The sequence below is a fragment of the Dermacentor variabilis genome, chromosome 9 (genome assembly GCF_050947875.1).
Source record: "Dermacentor variabilis isolate Ectoservices chromosome 9, ASM5094787v1, whole genome shotgun sequence".
Lineage (NCBI taxonomy): Eukaryota > Metazoa > Arthropoda > Arachnida > Ixodida > Ixodidae > Dermacentor > Dermacentor variabilis.
The window spans coordinates 124,519,495-124,537,098 of NC_134576.1; the positions used below are offsets into that span (position 1 = coordinate 124,519,495).

Consider the following 17,604-nt stretch of genomic DNA (forward strand, 5'->3'; position numbering starts at 1 on the left):
GTTTTCTTCGTTTATGTATATGCCGAAGTATTTATGCGGCTTGACTATGGGTATTAGTAGCTCTTGAAGGGAAACCACGTAAATTCGCATCTCGTCATTAAAGATTATAAAGTATGATTTCTTCTTAGTGGGCATGCTGCGCCATCTAGCGGTGTGGCTATGAAGTCTGCGAATGCGGACTTCGTGGCGGCAAATTTCAAAAAGGTTTATTGAAGAGCGGCAATTACCCAGCGACCGAAGTTCGTCCAGCGGTTGGTTTCGAACCCGGTTTCCTCAGCACAGCAGCCTAATGCTGTATCCATTAGGCAATGAACTACCGATTCAACCATCACCTGGCGGGTAAAAGGTTAGAGACCTAGACAAAGAGACAGGCAGAAAACAGACAGTCCCTTGAAAGGGCACGGAGTTCTCAAGCTATACTAATCGCATTAAAACAGCGCTTAATCCGGAACATCCCTTTTCTGTGTGTTATCTGTGCAGATAAAACTGTTTATCAACCGGGACCGCGCGGAGCCCGGTGATCAGAAAGTAATTGGCGTCCAAGGAAAGGAGAACACGACAGTCGGTCTACTCGCTGTGGACAAAGCTGCGTATCTTCTCGGCGACGCCAGCCTGCTCACGAGAAAGAAGGCAAGTTGAAAAATATACGCCTAATCTTGCAGAGATAGCTAGATAGAAGTCTGGCCTAGTTATTGTAGTCTCTTGCAGCTGTCATCAATAGGCAGTAAATATATCTACAACTAGTTCCAAACTAGCTTGCTCCATCTAGCACGTTTGTCGTCGTGACGGCGTTAAATTACAGATGGTATGAGAATCGAAAGATGACAAATGGAAGGGGGAGATTAACATTAGAAGAAACGTGAATCAAAAGAATTTTATACATGGGACAACCTATCTGTAACTGCTGAGCATTGCAGAGTGTGTTGCAGTATAGTGGTGCCACAAGAACGTAGCCCCAAAAAATCAGTGCAAGGGGTGAGATTGAGCACGACGAGCAAGAGTCCATACAAAGTCCGCTTACCCTACAAAGAACTGAAGTGCTAAGCGTCTTACAATAGCCTTGTCATTTGCATCATCATTGACAAAATATAGCGCGAAGCTCTAAAGAATGAACTCATTATGGTTTCTGAATGGGGAAGTCTTGAAGTAAAAAATTTCGCTATGGTACCGGGATTAAATCCAGCTTACCTTGGTTACGGCTCTTTCACAAGACTTATAGCTAGCAGACGGTAGAAGTAGAGCTAGGAAGACTTAATCGACAACTTGTAAAGCAATACAACTGATTAACCGACATGGGTTGAGCAGAAATGCGCAAAGCCAAATGAAAATTTCCTCAAGTAAGTCGTTACCCGGCGAATGCAAGCACTCTGTGTGGCGAATCGCTTTGCACCGGAAACGTTTTGTGCCCACTGAATTTGTCACCAGAGTCTTAAACCCCTGTTTGGCAGCTATTTGGGGCACTTCGCTCACACGACCCAAGTTGCGGCCCAGGCGGAGGTGTCACGGCGGAAGAGGTCCTCGCTAACGCTGGCGTCGTGATAATCTCGGCTGAGGACTCCACGGACGGCATCACTTCAGGTAAGAGAAAGAGATGTAAGGGGCTCGCGGTTTCGTCTAAAGTGCAATGTGCTGACACCGACTAGTTGGAGTACTATTGGGGGTATAATTGGGGACTTTTGTAAAGCCGGAACATCTGTGCAGCTGTCAGGTAAGTCTGGTTTCCTGCGGCCAATATGAGCAATAAGCTTGGGCAGACTCTAGTAGGCAGTCACGTACCCCTCCAGACGTCTGCATAGCTTCTGCTGTTTCTCCAGTGTCCCTTCACTGAACGACTATATGCCGACCTAATACTCGTGCTGCTCTACAAGCAATGTATCTATGTGAACGGTCCCGGCTGCAAAGCATACGATAAGGGCTCCACATTCACTGCAGCACTCCTTGCACTGACCTCGAAATTGAACCTGGTCCCTGCGCGGCGTTTCCAAACGATTGTTTCACACTAATTTTAGCACATAAGTGCAGCTGCGTTGTTTCAGAGTCACTGTTTGATGGAATGTGTACAGCTTACATTTTACAAGTAGGCCGTTTATCGCATTCGTGAGCTACGTCGCGAGTGTATGCACAGCATTCACATTTCTTGAATCAAGGTTGGGATGCCGGGCAATGAGGGGTAGTAATAAACGTAAGCAATCGTGTGCCCTTCTGGTATAACGCCTTTGAGGCCGCACTTCAGGCGTCCAAAACGACCACGCGTGATAGCTATACACCAGTGTGGAGGCAATATGGCAGCGTGACGGTTTGACGGCTTCTTGGTTTGCTTCTCTCTGTGGTTTACTTTGTGTTGGAGCCCGCACTTTGTGTTGGAGACCGAGAACTTGACAAAGAAGATCCAACTTCCGTCAAGACGTCTCCATGTAACCATGTTCGCTTTGCAGTAGCCAACGACACATTCATCGTGTAGGCGCTGAATCATGCCACGATCTTCCTCCGACCTTTTGCAGGGGACCAAGCTTGCATTTGCAGTCCCATATTAAGCGGCGATAACGCTATAAATGTCAACACCACTTCGATACCAAGAGACAGGTATCACCTGAGCTCGAGCAACCAGCGAAAACTTTAGACGCGAGTCCTGTGCTCGCATGCATGTCTATCCTTCACGATGCTGACGGGAAACCAGTGTTGCCTTACGTGCGCAAAGAGCTGTTGGTGTTGACGAAATCTTCTCCATGACATCTTCAAATGACTCTAGCCACAAGAGCAATGCCACCCAGTGTTGTAAAATCCATACACTTTCTTTATACAGACCCACGGAGAAACTTATAAATGTCTAAAATTTGTCATTAGTGCGACTGAGGAACAGTGCTGCTGATTTTTATAGCAGCTGTACAACGAAGCTTCCGGAAGTTTATGTCATTGCTTCGAAATTGAAGTTGATTTATCCTTAAGAATGGCCAATCGAGGTGGAGTTGAAGATGCGTTTCAAGAAAACGTATCGCAACTTTTGACAGACGAGAACTCCATCCGCTTACTAGACTGGTCGTGCATTTTCAATTACCTGCTCGAGGTAGCAATGCTGCCACTTCAAGGAATCCATTCGCTACCGCGTGTATAATCAACATTGATGCTGACTGGAAATACGGATGATTGCTGCTTATGTAGCAATGCTTGCAATATCTCCCTTTTTGCAAGAACTACCGTTATAAAAGAAGTAGGTAGCTGAGAGAGAGAGAGAGAGAGAGAGAAAGACCGCATGGCGCTCGCTATAGCAAAATTTTGTTCGTTATTTGCCATATTTCAGCTAAAAGTGCAAAAAAAAAAGATTTGGAGGACGCTTAAGCTTTGCCTTTAAGAGCGGAACGCAGTCAAGTTCACACACCTGCCTGCTTTTCATGCTTCCTGGCATCTGCACTTTATGTAACCGTAACTTTTACAGAGAAACGATGGCGGCAAACGCTATGCATGGAGGGAAGCTTTCTTGTAGAAACGCGGGCCTTTTGCGTTGGTCGATCTTCTCTTATTGTTTCGCACTTTTAATATTTCAGTCTGAGAAGAGCTAACATAAAAGATAAGCGCTGTTGGCGTTTTTTATTTTTTCATTACATTTGTTTGTGGGATGCCGTTATCAAAATACCGAGGAAAAAATTCCGAGGAATAACTTTGTAAAGAAAGAAATAGAGGTATGAACAACTTTGGTGGTAGTAGAGTGGTTTGGTATGCGTGGTTCGGATGTTGGTTCGAAATTATTTTTACCGAAGCGACGTCCGACGCCGGGTTTTCTGCAACATGAAGCCCTTGGCACTATCGGGTTAATGTGCACTCTATGATGTTTACATCGGTCGCAAATACGCAACCACAGCTGTTCTGTTGAAGCTGTGTTTCCCACCACATTTTCACAGCAGGAAATCGCAGCCGATTTATGAATTACCTTTCCTAATATCCCTATCATTTAGTGACATTTAGAAAATTTTGAGCTGGCTCAAACGGAAATCAGCTACCTCACGACCGCCGCTGCACCTACATGTCTGCATTATCTGTAACGTTTTAGATGCGGAACGTTCACGAAAATATGCATATATGTGTGATATATTAACTTACCTGTGTCAAAGTAGTTGTTTAATAAGTTGTCGATAAACATAAATTTCTACTGTATTTTGAAGCATCCGCACCTGCGGGTTTTCTTGCGTAGTGTTGAGAACAATCGTCGCAAGTACTACACTGCACAAAGGCGACTGTTTTTTTCTTGTCTTCATCTGTTTCAGAAAACAGCTGCGCTGCCAGGGCTCATCGTCGCAAAAGAGACGTTCGCGAAGCACGTAAGAGCTACGTCTGACTTTATATATGCGTATGTGTACTGAACTCATGCACAAAACTTTGCTATTCATGTACTGCTGGACTCTGTAGTTTTTATTCATCCGGGGTTCCACTCAGTGTCTGATTTTTTACTACATTGTCCCTTTTTGCGCATATTTGTTTCCTTTGCTAAGTGACAAGGAGTATCCAGTGCCACCATAAAGGCACCAGCCTCTCCTATTATTCATTTTAATAAAGAAAGGAGCTACATCGTATGAAGAAATGTTTGAGTAAAATGAACATTTTGGAGCAGCCATGGACATATGTGACGATCGTCGCGGGTGGCGGTCGCATCCCTTCAAGAAATTAATCCGCCTTTTATCACCATCGCGACCAGTACGATGTTGGCGGGACGTTGTATTGGTCGATTTCTCGTTTCTTCTGAGTAAAGTATGAGTGCTGAGCCAATCTATACACGTGAATGTGTGCAAAGCTGGAGATAATTAAGCATTATATTTTGAACTAACGTGTTCACCCGTGTCGATAGGAGGGGCACATTAAGCAGCTGCAGTTTAGGCAACTCTAATAGCTCGCTCGACGTTTTTCTTGTCGACGTGAATGTCCGTGGCTCGCGCCCACAAAGGAGAATTGGTCAAGAATGAGGTGACTATGACAAATCATCAAATATAAGGCATTACGTAGTGGCATAGTGCGTAGCACGACATAGTGGCAATTGAAAGCACAGACAGAGACCAGCGCAAATATTTCTTGCTTTATCTCTGTCAAAAGTGTGCCACGAGACTGCTCGGACAGCAGTAAGCAGTTGAAAGCTTGCGCCAGGTAATCTTCTCACTGAAATAAAGCAAATGAATGTTTTCGTACTGAAAATACTTTCAGAAGATAGCCTTCTGGCTGAAATAAAGCGCCCGAAGTGTACTGTAAATAGAGCTATGACGGGCTAGCTGGTTGGAGGACATTCCGAGAAAAACAGCGCAGCAACCGGAGCATTCGCCAACATCGCCTGTATTGTTTTGTCTTTCATTGCTGATGTTGCTGCGATCTTTTTTGCTCAGTTGAAAGTCTGCGCCTCATAATCTTGTCAGAAGACATACCTCCGACTGACTAGCATGCTATCCATTTCAACCCTTCAAACTTTGCTTAACATTGTCATCGGTTTCTCTTCTTTCTCCAGGGTTTCGATTCACCACTCCGTTAATGCGACTCTGTTGTGATGTGGGCACGTTGCCGGACAGACTGCGGAGGCACTGCTCTACTAGGGAGGACATCATCCGGCGCCACTTCAACAGCCCAGAAGGCAACGAATGCGCTGACGCATTCGCTTACTGCTGTGCTCGCACATTCCAATTCAAGGACGGCGGTACGTAGCCCGGTCGCGGTTGCAACACAATAGCATATTGTTTCCACACATGCACACACGCACGCACACGCACGCACGCACCAAAATGAACTCAAGAAGGGTATTGGGGCATGCGCTGAAGAAACGGCTGCAGTGCCGCAATGAGCGACGTAGAGGCTGAGTGGCTACTAAAAGCAAAAGTGGACATATGTATACCCGGAACCACGCTGCATATAGCTGCCTCTTGTGAAGACAAGGAAGTCCTTGTTTGTACCAACGCTAAAGCTGCATTTTTTATCCTTCTTTAGTGCTTTAAATAGTAGCGCAAAAAAAAAAAGATTTCAATTTGTCTGCGAAGAAACGGTAGTTTGGGTAATGGCCTGTAAACATCGCAAGGCAGCGCATAACCTATGAGAGCCGCCGCAGCGGAGTTACTTCAATAGCTTTGACCACCTGGAATTGTTTTACCTGTGCCTAAAATGCAGTTCAAAAGTGGTCTTGCAGTGGGCCCCACACCGAAATGCAACATAAAAACACGAAACTCCACCCGTGATCTCGTGTTTAGCGTAACAATGCCATAGACAGTGAGCTACACAACCATGGCGAGAATTAGCCAAAAGGTGCATGTCCCTTACGTGCATCTTTTGGTACGTTTCTGACATTCGCTTTGAAATTCAGGCCGGAATTCGTCTGAATTTGAAAGCAATCTATACTTTTTTATTAATGCAAATGGCAATAACTCTGCAAGCACACATAATCTATATGAGACCTTCGTGCTGGAGGTCCTGCGTTCAAATCCTGCTGTAACACAATTCTAATAATGTTTATTATTTAAAGCGCAGTGGCTTTCTTTAAAAAGTTATCATGTTACTTGCAAAGTCACGAAGCCATTTAAAGCCGGGAGGACGAAGTTTACGGAAATCAATGTACAGTACTACCCATCGCTCCCATGCTGGCTGAAGTGCCGTGCTTGCAGCTGGCGTTACAGTTCGACCTATTACCTGCACGAAACTACAGGGCGTCAGCCACGTGACACATGCGGCACAAATCCGTCGCAGGCAGACGTGTGACGCGTCGCCCCCCGTGAAGAATGAAAGAAGAGGGAAATAGCTGACGTCATTAATATGGTGTGTGCCCACTAGTGCACCCAAAAGGCGAACGCGTAAACGCGAGAAAGACGTCGCAGCAGTTCCCTTGCTTCCCTTAGGACGCGTTTCTCACACACGCCTCACCTGCGTCTACCCTCCACGAGGCGTGTGTTCTGCTTGGTGGTTTGGGTGAGGGAAAGGACGCTTATTCTGCAGCCCATATGGGAGCACGGCGCAGCGTACACCCGGGGGATGAAAGATGAGGGGATAGAGGGGGAAACGGGGAGTAGGTGCCAGACAGCATACGGCAGCTTCATCCAGGGGCGATGGCCGGCGAGTGAGGCAGAGGTCCATGGGAGGCTGATGTCTAGTGGCAATCTAGGAGCCCGTTTGTATCCACATATTTAAGCAGGCTTGCCAATGCTGGAAGGTGGCAGTGGGCCGGTAAGAGCAGGTGTGTGTCTGAGGCAGCCGGGAGCCCGTACCGTCGGTAGGTGGCAGGGAATTGAACTCGCTCCTGGGCTAATGCAAGAAAGGTGCAGGGCAGGTGCTTGATGGTCTCGGCGTCGCCCCACCTGCAGGCCGGCTAGGCGATGCGTCCCTTGGCATGTAGCCTGGCCGCAGTTCACACGGAGTCCGTGCGCGGGCGCAGGAGTTTAGAACAATCCTGTCGCAACAGACCGTTCTCAAGGAGGAGGTTTGGGGCACGGTTGGTAGCTACCCTGTTGTCCAAATAGCTGGAAGCGAGCAGCTGTTTTAGTCGCTGTCTGGAGAAGTCCGATGCTGCGACTGCTCTAGTGAGTGGAACGGTTGGGTGCTGGGCGGCGTTGGCAAGCACACCCGCCTCCTCGTTCCCGACGATCCCTACGTGGGAAGGCAGCCAGTATAAGGAGATGGCTACCCCCACTGCAAGGAGGGCCTCTCAGGAGGGTCTCAATGAATCCGTGCCGATGGCGATCGGTGAGTGCCCGGAGAGTCGGTCGCGAGTCCCTCTGCACCGCCACTGTTTTTCTCGGGAGGTCCTCAGCCAGAATATTTTTGAGCGTGAGAGATGACGGATGCTCAAACCATCAAGACTGGATTTATTGCAACGAATGCAGTGTGGTTTATCTTAATAAATCTTCTCGGCCAAGCTGGTGCGATGAGGAAAACATTATTTTATGGCGCTAAAAAGAAGGGAGAAACACTAACAAACACACATAGTTTCTCCCTTGCGTGTGTCTTTTTAGCGCCCTAAAACCATGTTGTGCGGTTGATGCGTCTAGACTGGAAGCGAACTCCTCTCAACGTAAATGAAAATGGTCAATGTTTTGTTGCTTTCCCTCCAGGGCCTTTGTTAATGGAGAATTCCGACCTGCCGAGGGCTCGCGGTGGAAGTAATCATCTCGACGTGCCGGGTGGTCTTGAAGAGGAAGATTTGTCTGACAAACTGCTGAGGCAGGACTTCCGGGAGGCATGGCTGTTCGTGCAAGGAACAATAGGGTAATCGCAAAGCATGAGATTTTGTATATAGGAATTGGTGCTAAATGAACTCGGGCAAATCCCTGGCTCTCTCGAAAGTTAAAAACAAAGTCAAATCGTTGCCACTCAAGACAGTGAAGCAAATGTGCTTTTCAAAGACGCCATCGTGAACGACGTCATCGCGGCCGCCACCTTGGTATAGTGGCACGTCGAGAAGCTGAGCGAAAAAAAAGAGAAACCGCATACCACAAGCACGTCTTGCGCTGAGCGACCTGCAGATAACAGTGATAATTGAAAATGTGTTGCCTTCAACCAGGAAAACTAGGAATATGCACGGGATCTGAGGCAGTGACGTCATCGTGGCCGGCCATGTTCAAATACTAGCACGATGAGAAGCAGCGTTCGTGACGTCACTCGAAAACAATTTTTTTTATTTGGGTCCACCGCCCACATCTCTCTATAATACTGGCTAAGATAGGGGACAAAAAAAATTGAACGTAAATCTTTTTGGAGGTAAATGGAGTGTCCACTCTTGATTTACATACTAATAAATCGAAAGTGAATGACAAGAAAAAGAACCTCTACCAACTCCAAAGAGAATGAAAGCAGGAGCATTGCGTTTTCAGGAGGCCCATATTATTTTAAGTTAACTGAAGCAAACTGCGTAACGTTCTATCTGTCCTTTATGCTAGCGAATAATCGTATCGTAAACAAGATACGCCAGCACACCGTTTCCACTATATGATTTTGCAGATTAGCACCGCGACCAGCAACGGTGTGCCTTGCCCTCAAATAATTAAATTATGCTAACGTGCTAAGAACGACAAACTCGGATTTAAAGAGAGTGTATGTTGTGCTACCAAAGTCTCGGGCAGCGTGTATTTGATTATTTGATCTGTACTGGAAAACATTATCATGGTCCTGCAGGACGCGCTTAGGGCATAGCAGGCGACCCCCACGTAGGGGCCGAGGGGGAGTACATGGTGGCTGCTACGCGGACCTGCTTGACGGAGACGACACCACGTTCGATGGCTTTGATGGCCGGTCTGGCCATCAAAGCCATCTAACGTGGCGTCGTCTCCAACCAGGCATTACGCATCCTACGTATCGCGGATCCGAGCACCCTCAAGCACCACACTGTCATCTTGTTACTCACCCATCTCGGTCGGGTGCTGGGCGGATTTGTACCAAAGAAAGCAAGGTCAGAAAAGAGAACCACAGGGGATGCGCTCGTTTAGCCTGATTTAGAACTTTGAACTTTCGTGCATCAGGCAAAAAAGAATTTCGGTTTCGTTCAGTCTCGCCCATAGGGCCAAGCAGTGACAGCGATAGCAAAGTTTAGCGTTGCGCTCGAACTGCTAGGACGTCGCTCTGACTACAAGCGAGAGCGAGATGTTTGCTCACTGCAGCATGCAAAGCACCTGCTGCTGGGGGGGTGGAGACTGACAAGACCGGCGGAAAACCGTCTACTTCAGTCAGCAGCGCCCAGTTTCTTTCTTCCTCGTTTTTTTTTTACGTTTGTCCCTGTAACCCAGCTGTAGATGCAGTTTTCTTTGTAACAGAAACTAGCCTCATGGCTATCGGTTCAATTATTGTGTGGTCATTTTATGCGTTCAACTAATAAAGCTGATTGATTGGTTGAATGATTAAAACGTTTTACTAGTATCACATAGTCACTTTTATCGTGATCGGGCCCGAACCTGGTAGTCGCACTTCTTAATCGCTGCTGCGGAGTCCAATGATTCGGATCTAGTTTGGGTAACTTCAAGCGCACGAGTTGCCTTTAGTGTGTCCAAAGCACTTATCAAACTTGTCTGATAAGTTGGAAAGGTTGTATTATAAAGCTATTTATTTTTCGCAACGAACCAACGGGTAAGGCTACTATCATCTGCTGATCGTCTGCAACTCTCAGAACTATATGGTCATTAGCCTAAGATCAACAACCCTACGACCACAATGAAAATGCTCGATCGCGATACCCGGGTGACGATTGTCCGAATCCGTATCGTACGAGACTGTGGTCGAAAGGGACCATGTAGCAGCATTCGATCCTGATCGAACTCAGTCTGAGTCGAGCCAGATCGCGATCGAAAGTGGCCATGTGACACAGGTATTAGTTAACGTTAGCATAACGCTTACTGCCCGTTCCGCTCGGACGAATAGATGCACACGGCAAATAGCCGGTGAAAACCTAAGGATGAAAAAAATTGTATGTGCGCTGTCTAACTCGTACACAATATGCATATATGCACCAGCCAATGGATTTCGCACATGTCCCTTACTTCACGTAGTTTGGCGTGTTTAAATAAAGCGGATGTTTTCTCCGCACACTTGTGTCCTCTTGTGTCCCTAATTTAAGAATGAGACAGGCATGTCTTGGCAAATGTTCTGGGTGGTCTTGATCCCGTACTCAAAGGTAATATTAGCTTGAAACAACCAGATTTTGTTTTCCAATTAGTTTGCCATTTACATAGCAGAGCAATATAGTTAATTTCCTTTCCCTTGTCCTCTCGTAGCTTCAACGCTAGTCAAGGAGGGAAGGTGATGAAGGTCCGAAGTCGGCGCCCCTCGATGATTCGAGTGCACGGTGGCAGCGCGAAGGAAGAGCCGTTGTCCGACGAAGTGACGTTTTATTCAAACGCCGAAGCGTCTGTCCGGGTCCAAGCCCGAAGCTCCGCTCTTTTTTCACACAACCAAACATGACTTTTTAAGCCCTCAGTTGTACAAAGGATTCGCAAACCAGCCAATCACACATGCGAGTTCACATCATTGTAACCAATAGCACAACCACTTTCGTGCCGCACACGGCATTAGTGGAAACAGTGGCACTCTTTAGAACACGCCAGGGGATAGGATTTCTCAAACACACGTGCCACCTCCCTCTCCCCTACGCTGGGCTGCGAATATCGACCCCTGATGTCTTCCCTCTTTTCACCTGCAACCGGCCGCCATACAAGCTGCCGAGAATGTTCCGTGAAATCAGTCAATCGGATTATTAACTCCATATCCGCTGGACAGCGGGCTACCCTGCCAGTACTGAGAAATCTGTTTCCCGTGCTGCTGTGTGCCGGTTCGCTTGAAATACAAACACCATAATTGGGACCCGATGGCAATAGCACATAAAAGCATTCCTCGGCCATAGCCGGCTAAGTGATAAAGCTACCGCCATTTTCACGGGAATCCTTAGCAGGCTCACGCGGATGGCAAACATCAAAGCGGCTGGGCAGGGTCGCGTCGCCCAAATTCCGTGACGGGACATTTGGGGAGCGCGTGGGCATTAGCGGTGGCGGTGACCTCAAGCACCCCCCTTCTTTCATCTTCACGCTCGTCTCCCCGAACGCTCCCGTTCAGCTCGGCCCTTGTGCCCTTTTGTTCCGAGTGGGTTTCCCGTTATAGTGCCTTTTCTACGGTGCAGCCACTAATCCGCTTTCTCTTCACGCGTGAGTGCTGCCCGCGTCCCCTCTTCTCGGAACCCATATGCGTGCCTCATTTCCGGTTATTGGCCGATACAGCAGGTGTGGGCTCGTCCTACGCTTTGCTGTAGTCGCCTAAACTGGGCCAACCAATAACAGCGAGGTCAAGTCCCTAATCTCAAACTGACTAATATCATTAAGCTGCGAGCAGACTCCATCTGGCTAAGCTCTCTACTACTGACGAAAAGCAGCGCCTCATAACCATATTGTAGTTTTCAGCACGCAAAACCCCAGAATTTTTTTATTTAGAAAAGGAAGTGAAAAACACGTGAATGGGGGCATTTTGGGCGGGCCTCGTTTTTAATTCTCAGGACGTGCCCGACTATAGCTTGCGTGTTCACAATGCTCTTGCCAGCTGCGGAAAGCAGAACACTTGGCCTGGTTGATTGAGCAGAGCGTTGATGTTTTGTCCACCTCACATCGTTGTTTTTGTGCAGCTGGCCGCCCTCCTCGTCTCACCGTCACGCTCGTTTTTTTCAGGGGCGACGGCTGGTACAACTGTTCATTCAGTTTGCCGCACAGTATAACAACGTGGTCTGTTCAGGCAATGGCCGTGTCCCCTGACGGAGGCGTTTGTGTCGCCGAACCTGTGGACGTGGTGGCTTTCCGGAAAGTGTTCCTCCAAGTCAGCTTTCCCTCGACGGTCGTCAGGAACGAACAAGTCGAGATAGTGGCAACCCTGTTCAACTACGACACGGAATCGCAGGACGTAAGCGCTGACGTTCGATATGCCATCGCGGCTCATTTTAAGCTTTTGAGTCCAGAATTTGTTTATCAGCAGTCAAAAGTGTTTCCTCGTTTGGCCAGGGCACTTTGCTACCTTCGGTTGAACTTTGAGCACTTTCTATGAAGAACTGTGCCGGGCGGGTGCCCAGCGCCAAAGAAAGCACGCACTTATATGCTCGGTATTCTGCACTCTTAGTATATTTACTAGGACAGTGAACCACTTGACACCGTCGGGCAACTTAAAACCATTGCAAGCCGGATGCAGCGTAGACAGGAATCCATCCAAGATGCACTTGATGCGCTTGGATGGATTCAGCCTCATGAGTTCCTCGATCTGTTCCCGCTCATTGGAAACGCATGTTGTTTAGTGCTGCTTTTTTAAAAAAATAGATATGCCAACAGTCTTACATGTTCTCGGACCACTATACATGTGACAATATAGCTTTCACTCGCTGAAACATCCCGCCCGGCTGTTGGGGATGTTGCGAAAAGCTGGGGAGGCATTCTGTAAGTGTCAATCTAGTGAACTGTCCATTCCGGTCGCCGAAGGTTAGCTGTAGCTGTACTAGCGAGAAATAGACTGGTTAGGGGCGCATGCTTCCTTCTCGCTGGCACCCCAGGTTAACAAGTCAGCACTTCAGCAGCAGCCGAAGTGGACACTTAGGACTAGCCCCCCCCCCTCCCTTTCACCTTATGTAATACCATGAAAGTGGTCCTTAAGGGACAATAAATGATGATGTTGATGAGCACTCTGTAGCGAGAAGATTTTATGACAGCGAACAATTTGACACGGAAGCTCTTGCAAAGAAGTCAAAACTGTGAGAATAGGCCTTGCGTTTGTAACGTACAAAAGCTCGTGTAACGTGCTCAAATTACATTATGAAAAACTCCAGGTGGTCGGCATTGATCTGAAATGATCCACCTACGGCGTGCTTCAGAATGATATCGTGGTTTCGATACGTAAATCCTAGAATTTATTGTATCCTTCCGAGTCCGCCATGGTTGACGGAGTCGGTGGAATCTAAAAACTAGATCAGGTGCCGTGATGTAAAGTATTTTAGTAAGAAGCAGTGAGGCTTGTGTTATAGCTGTAACGTGGGCGCTGGGGGGGGGGGGGGGGGGAGAGGTCGCAATGCTAATAAAGTATGTATACAGTCGAACCCGCTTATAACGAACATACTTATCCGCGAAATACTATACTCTGATATATCGGGTAATTCTGTATACTCACCTACACCGAATCCGAAGAGCCCTTGGGGATGTATTCGTCATGTGTATTTGCGGATTTATTGTCTTCAGTGAAGAAAAGACGGAAGAGAAGAAGGAGTTTAATTTTTTTAAACAATGCGCGTAGTAGTTAGCAATTGGGGCACGTGTATCCAACAGTTTTCCAGTTTCAATAAGAACGGTGCATCGATTGGATCATGCCTTGACACGCTTCTTGCATGCTTTCGTGCATTCGAGAAACAAACAAAAGTACAATAACACCCCCGAGAACTACACGTGTGGCATACGTGCTGCTTTATGGCGCTGATTGCGGATGATATATTCGATGTTTAGTTCGGTATGAGTGATTTATTTTTTACTTAAGCATCGCGGTCGGTATGTTGTGCGTGTTCAATATAGAAAATAATTCGCCTTATCCGGTTTAGTCATGTTCGCCTTCGGCTGTATATCTGTAAGCGTAGTTAGTTTGCAAGGTTCAAATGCTTGAAAAAGTGAGAGATGAAAAAAAATTGGTGTGGGTCGATTGTAAACACTCCTGAATTATTTTCTTTCTTCGAATAGGCAACAATCTCCTTGTACGGCGATCCGGGCTTGTGCATCGCGTCGAAGCATCCTCGGCTGCCACACGTAAAGATGATAAAAGTGGAAAAGAGATCCGCCGGCAGCGTCAGCTTTCCCGTGGTTCCCCTGCGTCAGGGAACCTTGCCCATTCAAATTCAGCTCCGAAGCACCAGCCATGCCGACCGTGTTAAGAAGACTTTAACAGTTGTGGTAAGCATGAACTTCCTCACTGAAGCTGTCCACAGAAAATGAGGGGGAGAGTAAAATTTGGAGAGAAAGCATGTGCGTTTGTGTGGTTCAATGCAATCTACAGGAACAGTCGTTGTCAGCTGGGCGCTCAGAAGTCAGTACACCACGTGTGTGGGCGCGTGCACCGGCGTGCATGCGTATGTATTTGTATGTATGTATGTATGTATGTATGTATGTATGTATGTATGTATGTATGTATGTATGTATGTATGTATGTATGTATGTATGTATGTATGTATGTATGTATGTATGTATGTATGTATGTATGTATGTATGTATGTATGTATGTATGTATGTATGTATGTATGTATGTATGTATGTATGTATGTATCAGTGCACGTATGTATGCAAGCATATGTGTGCATGTATGCATGCATATGTGTGCATATGTGCATGCGAATGTGTGCATGTATGCGTGCATAAGTATGCGTGTATGCATGCATCCATATGTAGAAAGAAATCCGCTTTGAAAAACGCAACAAACCCATTTTCCTATCTTCGTTTTCTTTCACTCCCACATAGACCCCTACACTGGAGCAAAATCATTACTTGCAAAACTCATGAGCATTTCTTGTTGTGGACGTGAGTTTTTTTTCTTGATTGAATGAATGAAGGAAGGATTTATGCAGTTGAATTATACATTTATCACAGCTGAGCGTGTTGTGTGAGCCCTTATGGGGAACGCTAGTCATGGTGTCTGCATTTGGTGTCTTGTGGTTTGTTGTGCGGGCTCTTGCCTCACTTCGAGGGTCGCTTGCCCACGCCTTCGTGCGGCTTTATCGCCGAGCGTTGCTTGCTGATGAAGAGATGAGTTCGTGAATTTCAAGGAATGAAGAAGCGGGTTTATTTGCGTGTTTGCGAGTTTAACAGGTTCCAGCAATACGGGCACCCACTATACGTCGGACCGGCGTGCACACCCCTTCAAACTCGCATCTCCCCCTCCTCCTCGCGCCAGAGATGCCAGCCGTTCGCTCTCTCCCAGTGTCCTATACACGTGGCATTTCGAGAACCCGGGTTTCGGTCACTCGGAGGTGTCGAAAAGTGTTCGTAGCACTCCGACCATGGGGTCTCACATAATCTTGGCGGAATCTGCATCCAGTGTTTGAACCCTTTCCTCGTATACGAGGCCACCACGAGGCAAGGATGATTCTCGAAGTCAACCTGCAGGGGCTTGATGAGCCGAGCCTTCATGGTTGTCCCCGCGTCTTTGTTGACAGCGTGGGCCCCTGTCATCGTCTAGGCAGGCGACCAGCCAAGCGTTCGCCCCGCGGGAAACTTACGACGGAAGGCACCTGTCGTGCTGAGATGTCGCAACGAGTACCAACTCAAGCATAAATTTTGGAGCAAGAGATATCGAACGGGTAAAACAATTTGGCGAAAATTTCAACATCTAAGTAAACTCAAAACTCGAAGGTACAGCGAAGGCATCACATAAAATTGCAATATTAGTGTAATATAACTAATAATGTTTTAATCAATCATTACGATAAGAAATGTAGGTGCATTTTACTGGTCATGTATTTGACGAAAATTTCCTATATTTTATCGAAATTCCCGGTGGAGTATACTACTCGGTCACAAAACATACCAAATACGCAGCGTTTCCGACTTTCGCCTGCCTATAGGCGCACACATTAACAAAATTGTTGGTTTTATTAGATTTCCTTGTGTCATCTTCAAATGTTGATAAAACTGATTTTAGTGTTCACGAGCACGCAGAACTAACCGATGAAATGTTATGCGCAAACCATTTCCTTGCCAGTCACACGGCTAAATGCGATGGGTAGTGAATGTTACCCCGCACGATTAACACGCATCTGATTAATCCTCAGCCTGAGGGGACGCCCGATGAACAGAGCTTCTCGGTGACAATTGACCCAAGCAATGAACAACGCCGGAGGAAGAGAGCCGTCGTGACCAGGGAGTACAGAGGTCAGTGAACCACGTCCCTGTTCATCTTTGAAGAGTGCATTCGTGTCGGAAAGGCTGCACTAATGATGTAGCAGTTTTCTTTTGCACATCTTAAAGCGTCCAATTTACCTATTTTCCGCTTTACCCCATGCATTCACCAAGACATGCATGTAGCTGACATCGACATACCGTATTATGGACACCAGGATACGTTTTATTTCCTCAGATGTTTTCGAGGAAGACAACGGACGACAGGTGATAACTATAATTCCACGTTATCCCTACAACACAGTTCCAGACACAGAGTCGTGCTCTGTTTCCGTCATAGGTGAGTACGTCCGCTTTGTATGTGCGAATACACGTTTAGTAAGCTAATAAAAAAAGTTTTTAGTGTAAAAGTAAACAGATTACTTTATGCCACACGTTGCAATAGACGAATTGTAGCCGGTGACTGTTAAATTCATATCCACTTCGAACGAATTATGAGGCTGATATATGTTTCGAGTTACTTGGTCCCAAAGTTTGTGACGAAATCCATTGGCTGTCCAGTAACTCTTGAGCTTCAATGCTTAAAAATACGTTTTTTTTTTTTCTAAACATAACTGGAACCCCAGCGTATCTTTACGGCAAGGTTGACGGCCCTCACCTCAAACCTGGTGCTAGTTTGGCAATTCTTTTCAAGTTGATATGCGTTATGAAATCATGGCTTCAATTTGTGTATTGCAATAGCTGTGCTACAGTAATTAGTTGCAAAGTTCATTAGCAATATTTTGTTAGTCAAATATTGACTAACTTCTTTATCGAAATTATGTCCGCCTTTGAATGTGGCGTAGCTCAAGAAGTAGAATTGTGTTACATGGTCAGGGGCGACTTTTTGAAAAAAAGTTTGTTCACGATAAAATGAAGGACTCCTTGCATGACCAGCCCTTGAGCTTCGAGCAGTCTCATTTGCACTGAGGGTTAGAACGAGCTGGCTAGCTCTCCGTGTCTCATTGTCAAGCCGAGTTTTATAATGTTCTGTACGACGTTCGATTAAAAAAAAAACACTCTCTTCCCACTACTCCTAGGGGGGGGGGGGGGCGGAGGTATTCTGTAAGAGTCCACCTAGTGGACTGTACATTTCAGCCGCTACTGATTGGCTAGCGCCGCTCGTCTCCTCCTTACTCGTACAGCTGCATCCAATCAGCAGCGGTCGAAATGGACAGTCCACTAGGTGGACTCTTACAGAATATCCCCCCAACGACTATTAAAGCACACTGCG

The 17,604-nt window shown here is 46.8% G+C and overlaps 1 protein-coding gene across 8 annotated transcripts in view; it reads left to right on the plus strand.

The window, feature by feature from the left end:
* Positions 1 to 17,604, plus strand: part of LOC142557411 (venom factor-like) — a 143,147-nt gene that overhangs the window by 72,480 nt on the left and 53,063 nt on the right. For all 8 annotated transcript variants that reach the window (XM_075669230.1, XM_075669223.1, XM_075669224.1 and 5 more), the window contains 9 exons: positions 481 to 630; positions 1,449 to 1,578; positions 4,260 to 4,313; positions 5,483 to 5,668; positions 8,064 to 8,217; positions 12,150 to 12,378; positions 14,184 to 14,393; positions 16,265 to 16,364; positions 16,570 to 16,671. In XM_075669230.1, coding sequence (XP_075525345.1) covers positions 481 to 630; positions 1,449 to 1,578; positions 4,260 to 4,313; positions 5,483 to 5,668; positions 8,064 to 8,217; positions 12,150 to 12,378; positions 14,184 to 14,393; positions 16,265 to 16,364; positions 16,570 to 16,671 — 1,315 coding nt within the window. The remainder of the gene's footprint in view (positions 1 to 480; positions 631 to 1,448; positions 1,579 to 4,259; positions 4,314 to 5,482; positions 5,669 to 8,063; positions 8,218 to 12,149; positions 12,379 to 14,183; positions 14,394 to 16,264; positions 16,365 to 16,569; positions 16,672 to 17,604) is intronic.